Source organism: Mya arenaria, chromosome 7, assembly GCF_026914265.1.
Source record: "Mya arenaria isolate MELC-2E11 chromosome 7, ASM2691426v1".
Lineage (NCBI taxonomy): Eukaryota > Metazoa > Mollusca > Bivalvia > Myida > Myidae > Mya > Mya arenaria.
The window spans coordinates 40968594-40991518 of NC_069128.1; the positions used below are offsets into that span (position 1 = coordinate 40968594).

Below are 22925 nucleotides of genomic sequence, written 5' to 3' on the forward strand. Positions count from 1 at the left end.
GGGCACAGTATATGGTAGGTTGATTAATGACAAAACACCTTAAAGGGGCACAGTATATGGTAGGTTGATTAATGACAAAACACCTTAAAGGGGCACAATATATGGTAGGTTGATTAATGACAAAACACCTTAAAGGGGCACAGTATATGGTAGGTTGATTAATGACAAAACACCTTAAAGGGGCACAGTATATGGTAGGTTGATTAATGACAGAACACCTTAAAGGGGCACCTTTAAGGTGTTCTGTCATTAATCAACCTACCGTATATCCCATGAAAGGTCTCCATAAACTCTTCCTATAAACCAAGTTTGGTCAAGATATGTAATCCCTGACTAAAGCTATTCAGTTTCAACCATTCTTCTATTTTTAGTAACAGTGACCTTGACCCTAGGGACCCCAAACGCAATGCCATGAAAGGTCTCCATAAACTCTTCCTTTACACCAAGTATGGTCAAGATATGTGAACCCTGACTAAAGTTATTCAGTTACAACTGTTTTTGTATTTTTAGTAACAGTGACCTTGACCTTGACCCTGGGACACTCAACGGTATCCCATGAAAGGTATCCATAAATTCTTCCTTTATACCAAGTTGGGTCAAGATATGTCAACCCTAACTAAAGTTATTCAGTTTCAACTGTTTTTCTATTTTTAGTAACAGTGACCTTGACCTTGACTCTAGAGACCCCAAACGCAATCCAATGAAAGGTATCCATAAACTCTTCCTATAAACCAAGTTGGGTCAAGATATGTCAATCCAAATTATTCAGTTTCATTGGTGAGTTTGACGCCGCCCATACCAAGCTTGGTCAAGATAAGTGAAACCTGACTAAAGTTATTCAGTTTCAACCATTCTTCTTTTTTTCGTAACAGTGACCTTGACCTTGACCCTAGAAGCCCTATACGCAATCCCATGAAAGGTCATGAAACAGTGACCTTGACCCTAGGGACCCCAAACATATGACAAAACAACTTAATGGGGCACAGTATACGGTAGGTTGATTAATGACAAAACAACTTAAAGGGGCACAGTATACGGTAGGTTGATTAATGACAAAACAACTTAAAGGGGCACAGTATACGGTAGGTTGATTAATGACAAAACATCTTAAAGGGGCACAGTATACGGTAGGTTGATTAATGACAAAACAACTTAAAGGGGCACAATATATGGTAGGTTGATTAATGACAGAACACCTTAAATGAGCACAGTATATGGTAGGTTGATTAATGACAAAACACCTTAAATGAGCACAGTATATGTTAGTTTGATTAATGACAGAACAACTTGAAGGGGCACAGTATATGTTAGGTTGATTAATGACAGAACAACTTAAAGCGGCACAGTATACAGGAGGTTGATTGATGACAGAACAACTTAAAGGGGCATAGTATACGGGAGACTGATTAATGACAGAACAACTTAAAGGGGCACAGTATATGGTAGTTTGATTAATGACAGAACAACTTAAAGGTGCACAGTGTATGGTAGGTTGATTAATGACAGAACACCTTAAAGGAGCACAGTATATGTTAGGTTGATTAATGACAGAACAACTTAAAGGGGCACAGTATATGTTAGTTTGATTAATGACAGAACAACTTAAAGGGGCACAGTATATGTTAGGTTGATTAATGACAAAACAACTTAAAGGGGCACAGTATATGGTAGGTTGATTAATGACAGAACAACTTAAAGGGGCACAGTATATTGTAGGTTGATTAATGACAGAACAACTTAAAGGGACACAATATATGGTAGGTTGATAAATGACAAAACATCTTGAAGGGGCACAGTATATGGTAGGTTGATTAATGACATAACAACTTAAAGGGGCACAGTATATGTTAGGTTGATTAATGACAGAACAACTTAAAGGGGCACAGTATATGGTAGGTTGATTAATGACAGAACAACTTAAAGGGGCACATTATATGTTAGGTTGATTAATGACAGAACAACTTAAAGGGGCACAGTATATGGTAGGTTGATTAATGACAAAACACCTTAAAGGGGCACAGTATATGGTAGGTTGATTAATGACAAAACAACTTAAAGGGGCACAGTATATGGTTGGTTGATTAATGACAGAACACCTTAAAGGGGCACAATATATGGTAGGTTGATTAATGACAGAACAACTTAAAGGGGCACAGTATATGGTAGGTTGATTAATGACAGAACAACTTAAAGGGGCACAATATATGGTTGGTTGATTAATGACAGAACACCTTAAAGTGGCACAATATATGGTAGGTTGATTAATGACAAAACACCTTAAAGGGGCACAGTATATGGTAGGTTGATTAATGACAGAACAACTTAAAGGGGCACAGTATATGGTAGGTTGATTAATGACAGAACACCTTAAAGGGGCACAGTATATGGTAGGTTGATTAATGACAAAACACCTTAAAGGGGCACAATATATGGTAGGTTGATTAATGACAAAACACCTCAAAGGGGCACAGTATATGGTAGGTTGATTAATGACAAAACACCTTAAAGGGGCACAATATACGGTAGGTTGATTAATGACAGAACACCTTAAAGGGGCACCTTTAAGGTGTTCTGTCATTAATCAACCTACCGTATATCCCATGAAAGGTCTCCATAAACTCTTCCTATATACCAAGTTTGGTCAAGATATGTAAACCCTGACTAAAGCTATTCAGTTTCAACCATTCTTCTATTTTTAGTAACAGTGACCTTGACCCTAGGGACCCCAAACGCAATGCCATGAAAGGTCTCCATAAACTCTTCCTTTACACCAAGTATGGTCAAGATATGTGAACCCTGACTAAAGTTATTCAATTACAACTGTTTTTGTATTTTTAGTAACAGTGACCTTGACCTTGACCCTTGGACACTCAACGGTATCCCATGAAAGGTATCCATAAATTCTTCCTTTATACCAAGTTGGGTCAAGATATGTCAACCCTAACTAAAGTTATTCAGTTTCAACTGTTTTTCTATTTTTAGTAACAGTGACCTTGACTTGACTCTAGAGACCCCAAACGCAATCCAATGAAAGGTATCCATAAACTCTTCCTATAAACCAAGTTGGGTCAAGATATGTCAATCCAAATTATTCAGTTTCATAGGTGAGTTTGACGCCGCCCATAACAAGCTTGGTCAAGATAAGTGAACCCTGACTAAAGTTATTCAGTTTCAACCATTCTTCTTTTTTTCGTAACAGTGACCTTGACCTTGACCCTAGAAGCCCTATACGCAATCCCATGAAAGGTCATGAAACAGTGACCTTGACCCTAGGGACCCCAAACATATGACAAAACAACTTAATGGGGCACAGTATACGGTAGGTTGATTAATGACAAAACAACTTAAAGGGGCACAGTATACGGTAGGTTGATTAATGACAAAACAACTTAAAGGGGCACAGTATACGGTAGGTTGATTAATGACAAAACATCTTAAAGGGGTACAGTATACGGTAGGTTGATTAATGACAAAACACCTTAAATGGGCACAGTATATGGTAGGTTGATTAATGACAAAACACCTTAAATGAGCACAGTATATGGTAGGTTGAATAATGACAAAACATCTTAAATGAGCACAGTATATGTTAGTTTGATTAATGACAGAACAACTTGAAGGGGCACAGTATATGTTAGGTTGATTAATGACAGAACAACTTGAAGGGGCACAGAATAGGTTAGGTTGATTAATGACAGATCAACTTAAAGGGGCACAGTATACGGGAGGTTGATTAATGACAGAACAACTTAAAGGGGCACAGTATACGGGAGGTTGATTAATAACAGAACAACTTAAAGGGGCACAGTATACGGGAGACTGATTAAGGACAGAACAACTTAAATGGGCACAGTATATGGTAGGTTGATTAATGACAGAACAACTTAAAGGTGCACAGTATATGGTAGGTTGATTAATGACAGAACAACTTAAAGGGGCACAGTATACGGGAGACTGATTAATGACAGAACAACTTAAAGGGGCACAGTATATGGTAGGTTGATTAATGACAGAACACCTTAAAGGGGCACAGTATATGTTAGGTTGATTAATGACAGAACAACTTAAAGGGGCACAGTATATGTTAGGTTGATTAATGACAGAACAACTTAAAGGGGCGCAGTATATATTAGGTTGATTAATGAGAAAACAACTTAAAGGGGCACAGTATATGGAAGGTTGATTAATGACAGAACAACTTAAAGGGGCACAGTATATTGTAGGTTGATTAATGACAGAACAACTTAAAGGGACACAATATATGGTAGGTTGATAAATGACAAAACATCTTGAAGGGGCACAGCATATGGTAGGTTGATTAATGACAGAACAACTTAAAGAGGCACAGTATATGGTAGGTTGATTAATGACAGAACAACTTAAAGGGGCACAGTATATGTTAGGTTGATTAATGACAGAACAACTTAAAGGGGCACAGTATATGGTAGGTTGATTAATGACAGAACAACTTAAAGGGGCACAGTATATGTTAGGTTGATTAATGACAGAACAACTTAAAGGGGCACAGTATATGGTAGGTTGATTAATGACAAAACACGTTAAAGGGGCAGAGTACATGGTAGGTTGATAAATGACAAAACACCTTAAAGGGGCGCAGTATATGGTTGGTTGATTAATGACAGAACACCTTAAAGGGGCACAATATATGGTAGGTTGATTAATGACAAAACACCTTAAAGGGGCACAGTATATGGTAGGTTGATTTATGACAGAACAACTTAAAGGGGCACAATATATGGTAGGTTGATTAATGACAGAACAACTTAAAGGGGCACAGTATATGGTAGGTTGATTAATGACAAAACACCTTAAAGGGGCACAATATATGGTAGGTTGATTAATGACAAAACACCTTAAATGGCACAATATACGGTAGGTTGATTAATGACAGAACACCTTAAAGGGGCACAATATATGGTAGGTTGATTAATGACAGAACAACTTAAAGGGGCACAGTATATGGTAGGTTGATTAATGACAGAACACCTTAAAGGGGCACAGTATATGGTAGGTTGATTAATGACAAAACAACTTAAAGGGGCACAGTAGATGTTAGGTTGATTAATGACAAAACAACTTAAAGGGGCACAGTATATGGTAGGTTGATTAATGACAGAACAACTTAAAGGGGCACAGTATATGGTAGGTTGATTAATGACAGAACAACTTAAAGGGGCACAGTATATGGTAGGTTGATTAATGACAGAACAACTTAAAGGGGCACAATATATGGTAGGTTGATTAATGACAAAACAACTTGAAGGGGCACAGTATATGGTAGGTTGATTAATGACATAACATCTTAAAGGGGCACAGTATATGGTAGGTTGATTAATGACATAACAACTTAAAGGGGCACAGTATATGTTAGGTTGATTAATGACAGAACAACTTAAAGGGGCACAGTATATGTTAGGTTGATTAATGACAGAACAACTTAAAGGGGCACAGTATATGGTAGGTTGATTAATGACAGAACAACTTAAAGGGGCACAGTATATGGTAGGTTGATTAATGACAGAACAACTTAAAGGGGCACAGTATATGGTAGGTTGATTAATGACAAAACACCTTAAAGGGGCACAGTATATGGTAGGTTGATTAATGACAAAACTCCTTCAAGGGGCACAGTATATGGTAGGTTGATTAATGACAATACTCCTTCAAGGGGCACAATAAATGGTGGGCTGATTAATGACAAAATTCCTTAAAGAGGCACTAGAAATGGTGGACTGATTAATGACAAAATTCCTTAAAGGGGCACAATAAATGGGGGGCTGATTAATGACAAAATTCCTTAAAGGGGCACAATAAATGGTGGGCTGATTAATGACAAAATTCCTTAAAGGGGCACAGTATATGGTAGGTTGATTAATGACAATACTCCTTCAAGGGGCACAATAAATGGTGAGCTGATTAATGACAAAATTCCTTAAAGAGGCACAATAAATGGTGGGCTGATTAATGACAAAATTCCTTAAAGGGGCACAATAAATGGGGGGCTGATTAATGACAAAATTCCTTAAAGGGGCACAATAAATGGTGGGCTGATTAATGACAAAATTCCTTAAAGGGGCACAATAAATGGTGGGCTGATTAATGACAAAATTCCTTAAAGGGGCACAATAAATGGTAGGTTGATGCAAAATCATTGTTTTTGATTTGGATGCATCATTTCATCAAACTTAACTGCATGTACATATTGTATGTGGCCACAAATTCCTCAGTTTAAAATGTGCCAAAATATTGTTAATTTTTTTATCTGTACAAAAAGCATATGCTTTTTTATCACTGCAGTCAAATGAGCTAAACATAATCAATTAATCATGCATCAAAATTAAAAAAAAAATATTTGAGCATCAACCTTGATTGTGTCCCTTTAAGTCCTTTGTAAACTCAGTCATTTTCCAAATATCAAATAAATCCTCTATCATTTGGCATATGATATAAGAGTATTGCCCTTTGCAGCTGGGCGGCATTCATTATCTATGAACCACAGATGAAAACCTGGGCTGATATTCATGAAACATACTACATTCATATAATATATATATATATATATATATATATATATATATATATATATATATATATATATATATATATATATATATATATTATAGCCTAAGTCAAAATACTCAATACTGTCATTAAATGATTGCTTAAAAATGTTGTAAATGATACTTTTTTACAACTGTGGTTAAATATGTGTCTTGGCCATAAAGTTTAAAATGTTTCAATATTGATGGCCAAAGGCAAAATTAAGATTTGCCAATAACTTAATAGGTTTCATATTAAATAAATTAGAAGGTTGAAAACACTGACAAATTTATTTCAAAACTTTAAATAAAAATAAAATTTGACTAAATATTAAATGATTAATATTACATATCAAAATATTTAGGATGTTTATTAACTTAGTTTACTGACCTTATCTCGTTCATAATGTTCAGCTGCTTCCACATTTAAGGGGTCCTCAAAATTGAGTAAATCCTGCAAAATATGGATTGAAAACAATCAGATATTCCAAGCTTCTTAAAGCTGCACTCTCACAGAGTGAACGTTTTGACAAGTTTTTTTTTGTATTTTTTGTCTTGGAACAAGCATATTTTTGCATAAATATTTGCAAACCAGTGATAAAAGACTGCTGACAAAAGATCAGATCACAGATTTTCATATTTCCCTTCCAAAATTGATGCTGTATGCATTTTTCTTAAACCGTTAGTAACGGTTTAAGCCATAAAACATTAAAGTGACACTCTTATTCAAAATCAATTCATACACATGTATTATAAACATCAATTTTGACTGATAAACCTTCAACTACTTACTAAATAATGCTTTTATGGAAAATATTAATTACTGATAACAAGCTGGTAACCGTGTATTTAATAGCAGAAAGCGAAACAATATTAAATGATTGGTGAATGCTAAAAGATTTACTGTGATCTACATTAGTTTCATAAGGTAGAAATATCGTGTTTTCTGCACCATTCTTTCAAATTAGACTCGGTTCCTTTAATTAGAACCATTTTTTTCAATATATATTTATCGTTTTTGAATATTAAAACAATATTATTAATTGTGGTAAATTTTATTTGGGAGCACAAGTGCATCTTTAATTTTATAATTTATTAATTAATTAATAAAAAAGTTGGATAAATGGTAAACCTGTGAGAATCCAGATTTAAGACATTTTTTTGCACATAAGCTACTGTCAAGACTTGGACTGGCCCAAATTTCCCAGAACTTCTTAAGCAGAACAAGCTGAAGTAGCTTATTCCATTAAGCCAAATATCTTACTTATCTTGATTTTACAAAAAGAAAAATAGCTCATTGTGAGGATCATACCGATAATTCTTGCATACCAGACATGTGTTTCAGGTCATGTGACCAGAGCTGGAATAACCCGTCTTACACCCCCCCATTTAAGATGAGTCACGCGCAACAACACTCCACTTCTAATTTATTTCATTGTATGGTTTATGAGAAGTAAACTGTGCCATTTCGATAAAGCGCAATCAAATATATAAGTATGCAAGACTTTTAATTAAAATTAAAAAGAAATAATCATAAAAATGTGATTTTTAAAGGAACATCAATAGTGATAAAAAATTACTGGGCTTTATGATGTCAGTAAACAATGTGGAATGTACAAAAGTGCATTTTCTAGGTCAATTTTCTGACAAATTGGTCATTTTAGATATGCAAGAAAAATATCAATCATGTTTTTTCCGGTCAAGATTGAAAAATTTAACCCTTCATGGCCCGTAACTTGGCAAACCTGGTTATCAGCTTATTTTCCCTCACATCGGATTTTTCTACCTGTACCAGAAACTCATGTTAATACTTATATTCCCTTTTGAAGTCTTAAACACTCTTAACAAGAGCACCGCGAAACGGAGCATTATACGCCCGAAGAAGATTCGGCTTGAGGTCCTTTTAATGTAGTGATGATTTGTATAAAGTTATTTGAAAATCGCTTTATTATTACCAAGTTATGGCCCGGACACGGAATTGCTAACGGACGGACAGACAGACGGACAGACGATGGAGGCCATAACATAATACGACCCTTCGGGCGTTTCGCGCGACACATCTTTAACTTTATACATGCTTTGTATAAAGTTATTTGAAAATGACTTTGTTAGTGACCAAGTTGTGGCCCGGACACGGATTTGCTAACGCACCCCCATGGTGATTCTAGTCTTTGAGGTATGGACCTGGAAATTGCGAGCGACACATCCTTTTAATATAGTGATGATTTGTTTAAAGTTATTTGAAAATCGCTTTATTAGTTACCAAGTTATGGCCAAGAAACAGAATTGCTAACGCCCCCCATGGTGATTCTAGTCTTTGAGGTATGGACCTGGAAATTGCGCGCGACACATCCTTTTAATGTAATGATGCTTTGTATAAAGTTATTTGAAAATCGCTTTATTAGTTACCAAGTTATGGCCCGGACACGGAATTGCTAACGGACGGACAGACGGACAGACAGACGAACAGACGATGGAGACCATAACATAATACGACCCTTCGGGCGTATAAAAATGTAATTATGGCACCTATTAAACCAAAACATAAATAGTTAGCTGAGCTTAATCCTGTCATAAGGGACTTTAAGGGATGTTTCGATAAATTGGGGCCTGATGCTCTACTTTTAGGACATCTCATATCAATGAGATTACGAATAAATATTGTGAGATCAAGATTTTCAGTTAAATATTGAGTCACAAATAAAGTAATCATTTAAATGTGCAAATTACCTATTCCTTTTTTGCCTACACTAACATAAAATAATATTTCATTATGACTATAAAATATTGAAACGAAAAAGCAATCTGAATATTATATGAATCCACTTTTAGTGACAGTAGTTAAGCCTCATGGTATTGAATTATTCCAGTCGTCAGGAATTTTAATACAAGCATTAATAACAGTTATTTCTTCATAAAAATTACAAACTTACCGAAAACAATGAATTTAAACCCCATACTACATCTTTTAATTTTCTTGTCGGAGCCCATCCTGAAAAATGAAGCACCAAATATACCACACAACATGTACAAAGATTGTTCATATTAAAACAAGACAAACTAATAAAATTGTTGAGTTTCACAAGGTTTCAAACAAAACTGTAAAAAAACTCAGGTCTATATATTCGAGTATGGTGGATTCATCCCCAAAGCAGGGTAAGTCGGATAACACTCTTCATTTGTTAATCTTCTCTGAGGCCTAAAAAAAAAATCTGTCTGTTTCGGGTAACCCGACCCTACCTTTAAAAATGCGCCGACCCTAACTATTTTTTTCCGTTTCTGAGCAAAAAATATTCGTTAGGGAATAGAGAGTTACGAAGGGCGGATAAATGCAGATTTTAATCAGAATTATTGTTTATATGATAAAACAAAGTCAGGCAATGACAGTAATGTAGGAAAGACTGCCATGTGCAAGAAAACACTCTGAACTAACGACAGATTTTGAAAAAAAATAATAAAAAAATCCAAAAAAATCCCTACCTACCCTACCTAGAAATTTTGGGAAGGTTACCCTAAACAAACAATTTTTTTTTTGGCCTGATCATTCACATTAATTAAAAGATACTTCCTACTGTTTTTGATACAAATGTCTGAGCTAAACAACCCATACAACAGTAAAATAGTTTCACGTTCAAGATCTCAATCCTGATTCCAGGATTATTCCTGAACTTTACAATCCCTGAACTGTTCAATAGCATTTAATCCTGAGTCCTGAACATTATACCCCCTGAACTGTTCAATAGCATTTAATCCTGAGTCCTGAACATTATACCCCCTGAACTGTTCAATAGCATTTAATCCTGAGTCCTGAACAATATACCCCCTGAACTGTTCAATAGCATTCAATCCTGTGTCCTGAACAATATACCCCCTGAACTGTTCAATAGCATTTAATCCTGAGTCCTGAACAATATACCCCCTGAACTGTTCAATAGCATTTAATCATGAGTCCTGAACAATATACCCCCTGAACTGTTCAATAGCATTTAATCATGAGTCCTGAACAATATACCCCCTGAACTGTTCAATAACATTTAATCATGAGTTCTGAACAATATACCCACTGAACTGTTCAATAGCATTTAATCATGAGTCCTGAACAATATACCCCCTGAACTGTTCAATAGCATTTAATCATGAGTTCTGAACAATACATTCCCTAAACTGTTCAATAGCAATTAATCCTGTGTCCTGAAAATAACAACCCCTGAACTGTTCAATAGCTCTCAATTGTTAATTAAGGATTAATCCTTAATTCTAGAACCCCTAGTTACAATGCAAAACAAATAATAACCATATACATGTAAACTAGGATAAGACCTCACCTAGACTGTCGATGGAGTTTTGCCTCAGGAGGCTTAAACACACCTCGCCACTTTCACCGATGTTTGGGTGCCAGATACGGGTGTCACAGGTAACATTTGGGGGCTGGAAAGTATAACATCAGGCTCAAATATCTTATTATGATTAATGTAACAGGCGAATATGTGTCATATATCGTTGTTTTTATCAATAAAACATTGTATACTATAACATGATTTTTTTTTTAAATCCTTAAAAGACTCAAAACTCTTTTAAAGGAGCAATGTACACACTTACTACCTAAATGGTGAGCTTTACTTGATCCTGTTTTAAAAGTCTTGTAAGAGAAATTGGGAAAAACATCTTCCTTATCATAAAAAATGAAAATTGTATGATAATAAACCAGAATTTTCACCCTGGTTTCCACCAAATTAATGGTGTGTATACTTAAGGTTAAAATTTTAAAACTAACATGAACTGTATATTTAGCCAATTCCTAACATAAGTCATTATCTTTTCAGTCATATATTAATAACTTAAATGCTTTTTTTCCTTCACTTTATGTAATATACATACTTTTAGCTTAAAACACTTTTTCTCTTCCTAAAATTTCACTATGAAGGAAATCAACATTAGTTAAGAAAGAAATGACTTAGGATGTTATATGAACACTTGAGCCTAGAAGTGTATGTCATTACTTTTACTTCCGATTCATTAGAAAGTCTAAGCAGATCGGAACACATGGTACTTGAAGACATGCACTGCTTTTTATTTTGATGTTTAAAGTCTTCAGAAAAAACATTAACATTCAAGTACTGTAAGATACATTCAGTTTCAAATTTAAAATAGGGGTTAGAAACACAGGGGTACCAACCACAATGTTATACTCCTCTGGTACTTCAACAGAAAACTTGAACTTTCCACCACTCCAGAATCCATCTTCTGGTTGTATATTCAACGTGAAGTGGTTGAGTATGTTGTGATTGGGGAAATCTACCTTACACGTCTTGGGCAGGTTTTCTTCCATTTCCTGGACTTCTGTAAACATATAAAATATTTACACTCCTGTTGGTCTTCCTTAAATGAATGTAGATTTAGGGCTGTCATTAAAGAGCCTAGACACCAGGGGATCCTTTAAATAAAGGATTTTAGTCATAAGTTCAATTATCTTAAATCTGTATAAAGAGCACCAATGGTAATACATCATATTGGTCTTACTTCCTTACCTCCATGTTTATTTAAATGATGGTTAAAGCTCATTTCACTAAAATTTGAAGCAGAGTAAAGGAACTATGATGCTAAGATAATTTTAATTTATAACTAAGATAATTTCAATTAATGACTGAAATCGACTAAGATCTGTATTGAAACGACCCCCCCCCCCCCCCTAGATGATATAATTGCAAGAAAAAAAGTAAATTGTCAAAAACTTGCATAAAACCGATATCATTGTGTACGACGCATTGAATCTTACTTACTGATGTATCGCATGGCTTACAATACATGCATCTTTCACAGTTTATGTTCATTTTTCAATTCAAAATTTACTAGGGTTGTCTACCACACAGCGGGTAATCATTGGAGCCATAACATTTTGTTATGTGTTGAAAATGCTCCAACGCGTCTTCCGTTATAGTGCCAATGAGTGGAATATGGATGTAAACAGTGAGTATGGTTTTTTAGAGGTTTATACGAGTAAATTTAAAAAATGGAGAATGTAGTTCCACATAGGAATGGCCATAAGTTGTTCTAAATGTAAAAGTTCTCAATGAAATTTGATATCTGAGCGTCTAGAACTTGCATAACTTGCTAGACGTTAGTGTTGATAACATAAAAATCTGGATTTTCGTGAGAATTGTTCTCATACCTTAGGTTTAAGCATTTTCTTTACATGTGTGTGCCTTTTTTATTGACAAAAGGTTGCCGCGTTACAAATTTTAGAACTTTATTTGTTGTACTTGCTGCACTGTGCTCGATTTTCTGAAAGTTGTGGTGCCAATGAATAGGTTGTGGTGCTCATGAATAGAAATTTAGTAGGAAACGAATTGTGAAACTAGAACTCCGCGAGTCGGATGTGTCGCCTGACGAATTATTTACTGTCAACATTATAGCTGTTAGATTGGCATTTTATTCATTTATAGACAATGATGTTGCCATTTAACTTTCAAGTGTAGGTGGCATTTGAACCCTCAATCAGATATACCTACGGAATAAGTTTCAGGTTGAAATCTCCTATAGTTTACGAGATATGCCACGGACAAAACCTAAGCAAGAAAATTAACAAAGGGCAATAACTCTAAAAATATGGCAGCAAGAGTAACGGTTCGTGTGCACTGTACTTGCCCTCAATGAGATCTATCTAGCTATGAAGTTTCAAGTTGATACCTCTTATATTCTTCAAGATATGCCCCGGACAAAACTTTAAGCATGAAAATTAACAAAGGGCAATAACTCTAAAACTAAGAAAGCAAGAGTTACTGTTATTGTGCACTGCACTTGCCCTTAATGAGATTTATCTAGCTATGAAGTTTCAAGTTGATACCTCTTATATTCTTCAAGAAATGCCCCGGACAAAACTTTAAGCATGAAAATTAACAAAGGGCAATAATTTTAAAACTAAGAAAGCAAGAGTTACTGTTATTGTGCACTGCACTTGCCCTCCATGAGATCTATCTACATATGAAGTTTCAAGTTGATAACTCTTATATTCTACAAGATATGCCCCGGACAAAACTTTAAGCATGAAAAATAACAAAGGGCAATAACTCTAAAAATATGGAAGCAAGAGTAACAGTTCTTGTGCACTGCACTTGCCCTCAATTAGATCTATCTACATATGAAGTTTCAAGTTGATACCACTAATAGTTTAGGGGTATACCCCGGACAAGCGAAAATGGGACGCGGACGCCGCCGCCAACAAAAGTAACCCCTATATGTCGTCTTTTCAGGCGACACAAAAACTGTAGCAATTTCATAACATGAAAATTAATAATTAGCTGAATTAATATAATTTTCGATCTTTTTTATGTATGACCTACTACTACACAGCTTCGCGGACTTTAAGGTTCATTTGGTGTCTAATAAATTAATACTTGATAGCAAATGATCGTCTCAATTCTAATTCTGTATTTCCAGGTATTATAAGGCAAAAATCTAACGATTGTGTTAACATATTTTCAGATGGGTGTCTTTAAAGGGAAAAGGAGGCGGGGCTATTCATATCGAGAAAAAATCACTCCGTAGCTCAAAATTTGCAAGAAAAAATATTTTACAGTCATTCACCTAAATAAACAAGCACTCCCTTGCCATCTCCGAAAAAAAAGTTTCCTCCCTTGCTTTATTGGAAAAAAGATAGTTACTAAACGAGCACAGTTTCTTTCGCCAATAATACATGCTGAATTATCTACCCACAACACTGAAATCATCCAATGCAAACGAAGGAATCTTTTTTTCAGAGATGGCATTTTCAACACATAACAAAATGTTATGGCTCCAATGATTACCCGCCGTGTACCATGTAAATCCCAATAAGGTTAAAAATGAATAGCGTCCATATATTTATCTGTACTTATAAAAAGATATAATTTAAACTGGGAAACCCAACATAATTGTTGCTTTTATTATTTCATCCATGTTAAAATAAATGATATAGTCTTTTATGATCAAAACATAAGGCAACTGTTCAGTAACATTTCTTTTTTTGATGTTTCAGCCGAAAGTGATTGAGAACCCTGACTGTATATGTTTAAAACATAAAACTGTGATCAGCTCTTTTGTCAGCAGTCTTATATCACTGGTTTTCAGACATTTACACAAAAATTGTCTCATTCCTAGACCAGTGCCGTAGCTACACTTTTGGGCATATAACAATTTCTATAGCTCTAAAAATAGCTCTTTTCGACTTTCTTCATTCGCCTCAATGAACAGAAATTATCAAGGTGGAATGTCTATATTTGAAATATTAGATATAGGACACATGAAAAATCTAAACTCCACTCTAACAGATCAAATAAAGGAGGCATTTCTAGATGACTTGCCGAACCCTGGATATTTTGAACAGGAAGTATTGCGATGGACCGTGTTAAACAAAAACTGTACCAAAACCATGACCCTTAAGGAAGGTGCAGCTGCATGTGAAGAAGTCTTTTTCCCCAACATTTCAAGAATATTCAAATTCATATTCAAATTAATTATTTGTCTGCCTGTTGATTCTTGCCCTAGTCAAAGGAGTTTCAGTTCACTGAGGCGGCTTAAGACCTGAAGTCGGACATCAATGGGAGCCTCACGACTTAAAATAGTTTGGCACTTGCATACGTTCACAGGAACAACATTTCTGTTAACCCTAAACACATTTTTAAGTTGTGGGACGCCACAGGACACCATCGCATAGCATTGGCATTCAAAAATTAAAGTGACGATATGTGAGACCCCCTAGACCGTTCTGCCTCGGTGTTTTTTTAAGTCTGGCTACGGCACTGTCCTAGACTATAAATAAAAATATTGTCAAATAAATTAATCTATGAGAGTGCAGCTCTAACGTGTTACTTGCCATGATCTCATTTTTTATATTTTTTTAAAAAAATAGTTAGCTTTTATCCAATCAGAAAAAAAGCACAGGCCATTAAACTAATAGCAACAAAATACAGTGTAACCTTTCACGAGCAGCTTGTCCCTGATAGAGATCCTCTTTGGTTCATCTTCCTTCTTCTCTATGGCTCCGGCTTTCAACTTCTTCGACAAGGTTATCATCCTTGCACCTGTTATATCATATGTATTTGTTTTAGTATTTAACTTGTTCCAGAATTCACAAAGAGCATGATTTTTTTTCTAAAAAGGGAACAAGAATAAAGTGTCACTGTTGAAACTTTCTTATAGGGATACCCTGGAACAACGGACAATTGTCTCTTTAAGAATACTCTGGCTTTTTTAAGTAATGAATAGGACTTCTTTCTGGGTATGTACACCTTTACCTCATTCCCAAATAAACTTGCAATGGTTTAAAATGATCTTTCACCAGGTTTTTTGGGGGGTTATTTGCTTTAATAGATATTTTAGTCAAGTCTTTTTTTGTTTTTCTGTTTTTCAAAAACACAGGATTTGCAAATATAAATTGTGATTTATATTTATAAATATTTTTATATTATACAACATAATTGTGAGAACTCAAAGATGTGAACATGCACTGTGACGTTATTCATGCTACATGTACATTTCAACTGTGTGGTTGGATGTCCCGAGTTTTTTTTTATTAAATGTGTTTCTTATAAGATTAGATGATATAATATCGTATTGTATTTATTTAGTAGCCAATCGCTATTTTGGCAGTGCTGACAGATTGATGCAACTATATCAGTAAAGTTTTACGATTTTCAGAAAGAACTTCGCCTAAGAAGATAACTTATCGAGGAGAACAATTTTAACAGTTGCTCTTTTTTACATTATTGCTTTCAATATTAACAACTGTATTATTAGAGGTATATGTGAGAAAATATACCTATAGATGAACGTATTATATCGCAAAAATGATCTACGAAATATTCTTTGTTGCTGTCATTTTACCGGAAGTTTACCATTAGAGGTGTTTTAGTAACAGTACCAGAACTAGTAGTAATCGATTAAACCGGTTGTGTCGAATACTGCAATCTCCTGCGCAGTGATCGCCCTTAACAAGGGCCGCTTAACAAGTATCTCATCATCACATGATTTAATTTTGGTGGCGTTTAAACTTTCTTGAGAAACCTTTTTTAGCATTTCGGTAAACTAAACAAAAATATGATGACGAAGTTGAAGGTGGACTTGTCCCAAGGCGCCCCTTCTAGCCTAAAATCATGGATAGGCCACTGTGAAGAAAGTTAATTTTGATGTTTAAGTTCAAGTTTTAAGATTACCAGAAGTTGGACATACAAAAGTATAAAGAAGTATTTATTGCTGTTTGAAACTATATCTGCACCAAGCAATTAGAATCTGGGACGAAAATAAAGAAAATTGCTCCCATTTACACTTGCGGATCCGAAACTTCGGACTAAAAATTGCAAAAAGTCCTCGGGGAGTAACCCCCAAATCTCACATACTAACACTTTAAACCTATTGAAATTCAGTTATGCGGGAGGGGTGCAACTTAAAGGGTTACGCCCTCGCAGTAACGCACTCTTTAACGTTAAATCCTGGATCTGCCCCTGATCGATGTAGTATTATATATACTTAGTGATTTGTGTTATATATACACACTTAAGGAACAACGAAGACTTTCAAACTTAAAAGTACTTTAGATTAATGACACAGAGATAGTACTTAAGATAATTCGCAATATACACTGAGAAACACAGGGACAAGCCCAGTAGTCGGAAATTCAAAAATAAGCCGTGTTAAGGGGCAAAAGGCAATGGACCCAAACGACAACGAACTATAGACAAAAACATATCAACATCACATACACAAATACAAACACTAAAAACAAAAATAAAACATCAACAGCAAGTAAAAACTACAACACGTTTTTAACTCAGTGTGTATTTCGTTACAAATTAATACAGGGATTTTTTTTATCATTTAAGCCATCAGTAATGATGTCACTATCCAATGACTTCTGATGACCGTCCTTCGAATCTGAAAATGAATTTCATAGTTGGTTTAGCTTGTGTTTTGTGATAGATTTGAGTATAAAGGAACATTTATTTGTGAACTAATATAATACATCAGAACAGCCATGCCTGGTGTTTGTCTTAAGAAAGTCGAACGACATAACATACTTAATTGTAATATACTGTATATTACTGTTAAAATTTATTGAAATATAATTGAACAGGAACTACGAATAGTTTGCATTCTTTCATGCCACGAAAAGAAGCCAAAGTACGCATTTTATAGCTTGTTTTAGCTACCGCCTTTTAAACTTTATACAGTAATTTGAACGCCACTTATAACATATAACCACTCCAAACTATTGAATCACTTCATATACTTCATAAAATATCATAACAATCTAAAAAAATATATATTTGGCAAATAAGGTCTGCCAAAGTCGAACGCGACAATGTTCTGTAATCGAGAAAAAATATGCCTCTCTAAATAGAACATAGGTCCTACCTACGAAATAGGCGTCGACTTTACCGTTAATATAGTCAGTTGGTAAAAAAATAAGTGTGGGTTTTTATTTGTAGTTTAAAACCTTTCAAGCTTTAGATAGAATATTACTTAAACACCATTTTCTAATGATGTCATTAACGTTTTTACACAAAGACTAATAAAAATAAAATAAAAAACCTACATACCATACCTGTTTTTTTTTAAATGATGTAAACCTAATCAAACGACATTGACATAAGAAGAAAGAGGTTTCAAATGTCACTATCATAATTCACGGACACACCAACGCTACTTTGATAAATTAAAGTATATTATTAAAGCTGCACTCTCACTGATTAACCATTTTTACAACTTTTTTATATTTTGTCTTGGAAATAGCAAATGTTTGCGTAAGTGTCTGCAAACCAATGATATAAGATTGCTGACCAAAAAAAATCAGATCGTAGATTTTCATATTTCCGTTCGAAAAATAATGTTTTATGGCTTAAACCGTTAAGTAAAATGCTTAAAACATCAATTTTTGAACTTAAATATAAAAATCTGCGATCTGATTTTTTGTCAGAAGTCTTATATAACTGGTGTCTATGGATTTTCGCAAGAAATGCTCGTTAAAAGACAAACAATAAAAAAGTTGCCAAAACGTTTAATCTGTGAGAGTGCAGCTTTAAGTCAAATGAGTTTAGTTAAACACGCACGGCACTTCACATATGAACCCCTCCGGTCTCCCACAGGGTGCATCGTTCCACATGTAGTTCAAACCATCATACAGCCCAAGGCAACTTTCCCCCGTCCCCCCGCTTGGCTGTCCTTGGCCCCAGTGCTCGTAACCGCCTTGTACGTACTCATTTTTTTTCACCCATACCCAACTTCCCTCGTGGACGAGATCGTAGGCCCCTAGCCAGAAGTCCTCCTGTCCGCTACCAGGTGCTGAAACATGTTCACATTATTATTATTAATTATAATTATTATTATTATGATTATTGTTATAATAATAATAATAATAATAATAATAATAATAATAATAATAATAATAATAATAATAATAATAATAATTATAATAATAATAATAATAATAATAATAATAATAATTATACCCAAACCTGACTATATTCATTAATCGTAGGCCACTAAGTCATTATGTACTCTGATAGGTGCTGATCACATTTATTTTATTGTTCTTTACCCAAACCTTACGATACCCTTTTTCGTAGGCCACTAACCAGAAGACTTCCTGTCTGCATTCAGGTGTTGAACAAATAAAACATGTTAACATTTTATATGATTGTTCTTCACTTAAACCTAGCTTTCCTCGCAGATAATTAGGTAAAAGTCTGCCCACTACAAGGTGCTAATAATAGCATATTCACAAACATAATAATTATGAACTAAGGCGCTGCCTCTACGGGCTTGAAGTGTTATTGCCGGAATCGTAGTTCTTTTATGAAACACGTGTTCTACAATACATCGCGACCGGCATTTTGGCCTCACGGGCCATCAAGAACAACTAGCTGTTTTATATAGACAAGTCGCAAAGTTTTCAGTACATGTTCTTTAAAGTTAAGCACAGAGCCTTAATTTATGAATATTCATATGGCAAGGACAAAGAGGCTTTTTTGAATGCGCTTTTCAGCTGTATAATTATTTTGATATCGGGTCTACAGTATAGTTACCAGAAAACCATTTTTTGAAGAAGTGAAAGAAACAGATCATTATTTGTCCATGATTTAATGAAGACTAGTATGATAATACAGGCATATCTCCATTGTTCGCCATCTTCCTTGCCACATAATTGCATGATCTCCCAGTATTTTGATTAGTAATTAAGACCATAGTGATATTCACTGTTTTTCACGCATACACAACTCGTGACCTATGCAGCTCTTTTCTATCCTTGTTCTACCAATTTGTACCTACGGTATTTGGTTTTCAACTCGCGTTCCAGAAACAACTGTTCCTCCGCTGATTCTACAGTTGCAAGCGTTCCTTCACCAAATCCGTACATGCCACAGAATGACTGAAGAAATAGGAAAAAAGAGTAGTACAACAAACACAACTTATGGTAGTGGTCTGGTGGTTTGTGCCCACCACTTACCTAACATATTCTGATTGTTAACACACACTTTGACGACTATAAATTAATTGCTAGATTTTCATTTCCTCCGACACCCTCTTTTTTCGCCGCCCCTTAGGTTTTATTGGCTTAAATAACAATGTTGAACTAGGATCTGTATCAGTCCGGTACTTTTCGGGAACGGCGTTTATTCATAGCTAGGGTGTCGATGTATAATATTCATATGTGAAAAAAGAGAACTGTTACCATCGTGTTCGTGATTGGATGAACATCTAGTAATTACAGTGAAATCATAGATATTCGTGGGCCATTATTTTTCATGATTTTCATAGGTTGGCTTATCCACAAAATCAAGGTTCCAACGAAAATTTAATCTTTAATACGAAAAAGCAAGTATCCTTAGCAAAATATAATTTTAAATGTATATTGAACAAAAACTCCACCACCCAGTTCATGTCAAACGTAGAGAGACCTACCATTGCATCCCACCATGTTAGTTTGGGCGTGGCGAAAATGTGATAGCAGGACTCCCCAAACTGCATGAAGTCTATTGGGCATTTTGCACCTTGACTGTTCACTGGAATGATGACATATACATATATACATAAATAACCATACCATTGGCTTTAAGTCTTAAACACATTATACCTTTACCCATTCCTATAACAGGGTACTAGTTTTACTGTTTGTGCACTGGGATTGTCCGTGTGGTTTTCATTGTACGTTTAATACTGAACTTCATCCTAGAATTATGTGCCTCCCTCTACGAGAGCTGAATACATACAGGGCCATTGGATTGCTTTACACTAATACACTGTCATACTCCACACTGAATACCTCTGAAGAAATGTTAAGCAGTTATTCTACAAGACCCTCTCTGTCAGAGATGAATACCTTTAGTGCCATAATGGTACAATGGTTATTACTTCTGGATCCACTCATACATTGTCCAACTATACACTGATGTTCTTCTGATAGAACCATTGAACCTTTTTTCTATCCCTCTCTACCGGAAATGAAACTTTCAGGACTATTATATTGCCTGAATCACTACTGGACTCTCACATACACTGTAATGCAATAAACTGCAGATCTATGGGAACCTTGAATCCGATATTTTCCAATCCCTCTCTTCCAGAGATGAATACTTGTAGTGCCATAATGGTACATATATTACTTCCGGACACACTCCTACATTGTTCAACTCTACACTGATGTTCTTCTGAGAGAACCATTGAGCCTATTTTTTTCAAATCACGCTCTACTCAAGCTTTATACTTCAAGGTTCATTGTATTGCCTACCAGACTTACTCACACACTGTACTAAACTGCAAATCTTAGAACACCTTTCAGTTGTTCTCCTATTCCTTCCTGCCATAGATGAACATGTTCAGCGTCATTCTGGTATCTACAGTACTTTTGGATCCATTCTTCCCTTAAGATTTCTGAGCCTTATTTACCAATCACTCTCTGCCAAAGATTGATACGCTCTTTGCTATTCTGGTATCTACAGTACGTCTGGACTACACTGAAGATTATGAGCCTTATTTTTCAATCACTCTCTACCAGAGGTGAAGACTGTCAGTGCTATCAAAACGCTAAAGGAGACCCCTAACCCACTCCATTTGTTTTGACAATAAAAACACACGTTAACTCATCTGCCCCCCACCCCAACCCCGCAATTCGATAAAAGTATAACATATCTGGTGTTTCATATCTTGTTCACATAGTGTATATTTTCATAAATATTAATCAAGTACATATATATAAAATAGAGCCTTACCTGTAGCAAGGAAAGTAAACGCGAAACAAAGTAAGTTTATCATGACAACTGTTGCATCTAATTAAACACGAATATATTGTAATGTGATGTAATGTTAATTCTCTCTCAAAACTTGACTATTTGACATACGCACATATATTTAAAACCTTATCAGCTTTAAAGGCGTCCGACAAAGGTTGATGCAAAAAAAAAATGTAAGTTTTTATTTATTGTCATTTTTAACTTATTTGACTTTAATTATCAAAACACAACAACAACAAAACCATATGATTTATGTACAGACAAAATAAAAAAAAAGCCTTTGTAAATTGGATTTTGAAAAGCTTAGAGGCCACAAATTTCCCAGTTAAAAATAGTGCCAAAATATCGCTAATATTTGTATTATCTGTACACAACTCATATGATGTTTACTTTGATCATTAATATTTAACTCTAATGAGTTCAACATGATAATGCATTAAAACATGTTGTTTTATTTGCATGAACCTATATTGTACGCCTTTAATTGTACTGAAAGAAAGTAGTGAATATCATTGAATTATATAGACCAAGGGCTGGAAGCGAAATGGTTCTAAGTGACATTGCATTAACACGCTGATAGAACCTTGTCGCTTTCGACCCCAATAAGCACTTAACTGATATGATAAGGATGACAAATAAACGAGTTAGACACAACCAGACCACGTTTAGTTATATATTAGACGATCCATATTCTAAAATGAACATTTTACATTGTAACTTTAAAGACGACATTTGATATTCGACAATAATAATAATAATAATAATAATAATAATAATAATAATAATAATAATAATAATAATAATAATAATAATAATAATAATAATAATGATAATAATGTCCTTATTTAGAGAGGGTAAATACACATTTTGACATAATTACAGGTTGAGGTTCAAGAATAACAACATCATATTTACAATGTGGCCTTCTATGAAGAAAAACAAAGAAACAAAAACAAAATGCAATTGTTAAATCATAAAACATATGCATAGCACTAATATATTCGTATACAAGAACTATTAAATGTTTTGAATAAAATTATTCTATACAAATCATGTTTAATCAAAATAACAATTTAAATCAATTCAATATACGTCATATACA

The 22925-nt window shown here is 34.7% G+C and overlaps 2 protein-coding genes across 2 annotated transcripts in view; both read right to left on the bottom strand.

Moving 5' to 3' along the window:
- Positions 1 to 16440, bottom strand: part of LOC128241481 (NEDD8-conjugating enzyme UBE2F-like) — a 37011-nt gene extending 20571 nt beyond the window's left edge. The window contains exons 1-6 of the mRNA XM_052958440.1: positions 16357 to 16440; positions 15515 to 15619; positions 11737 to 11900; positions 10886 to 10988; positions 9494 to 9552; positions 6952 to 7014 (exon numbers count right to left, since the gene is read on the bottom strand). Coding sequence (XP_052814400.1) covers positions 6952 to 7014; positions 9494 to 9552; positions 10886 to 10988; positions 11737 to 11900; positions 15515 to 15611 — 486 coding nt within the window. The 5' untranslated portion in view covers positions 15612 to 15619; positions 16357 to 16440. The remainder of the gene's footprint in view (positions 1 to 6951; positions 7015 to 9493; positions 9553 to 10885; positions 10989 to 11736; positions 11901 to 15514; positions 15620 to 16356) is intronic.
- A 914-nt stretch (positions 16441 to 17354) lies between these two features.
- Positions 17355 to 21916, bottom strand: LOC128241482 (perlucin-like). Its single transcript, XM_052958441.1, has 5 exons — positions 21803 to 21916; positions 20496 to 20596; positions 19863 to 19962; positions 18644 to 18875; positions 17355 to 17468 (listed from the first exon to the last, which is right to left on the bottom strand). The coding sequence occupies exons 1-5, from the start codon at positions 21843 to 21845 to the stop codon at positions 17435 to 17437; spliced, it is 510 nt and encodes a 169-aa protein (XP_052814401.1). The 5' UTR covers positions 21846 to 21916; the 3' UTR covers positions 17355 to 17434.
- Between the last annotated feature and the right edge of the window lie 1009 nt (positions 21917 to 22925).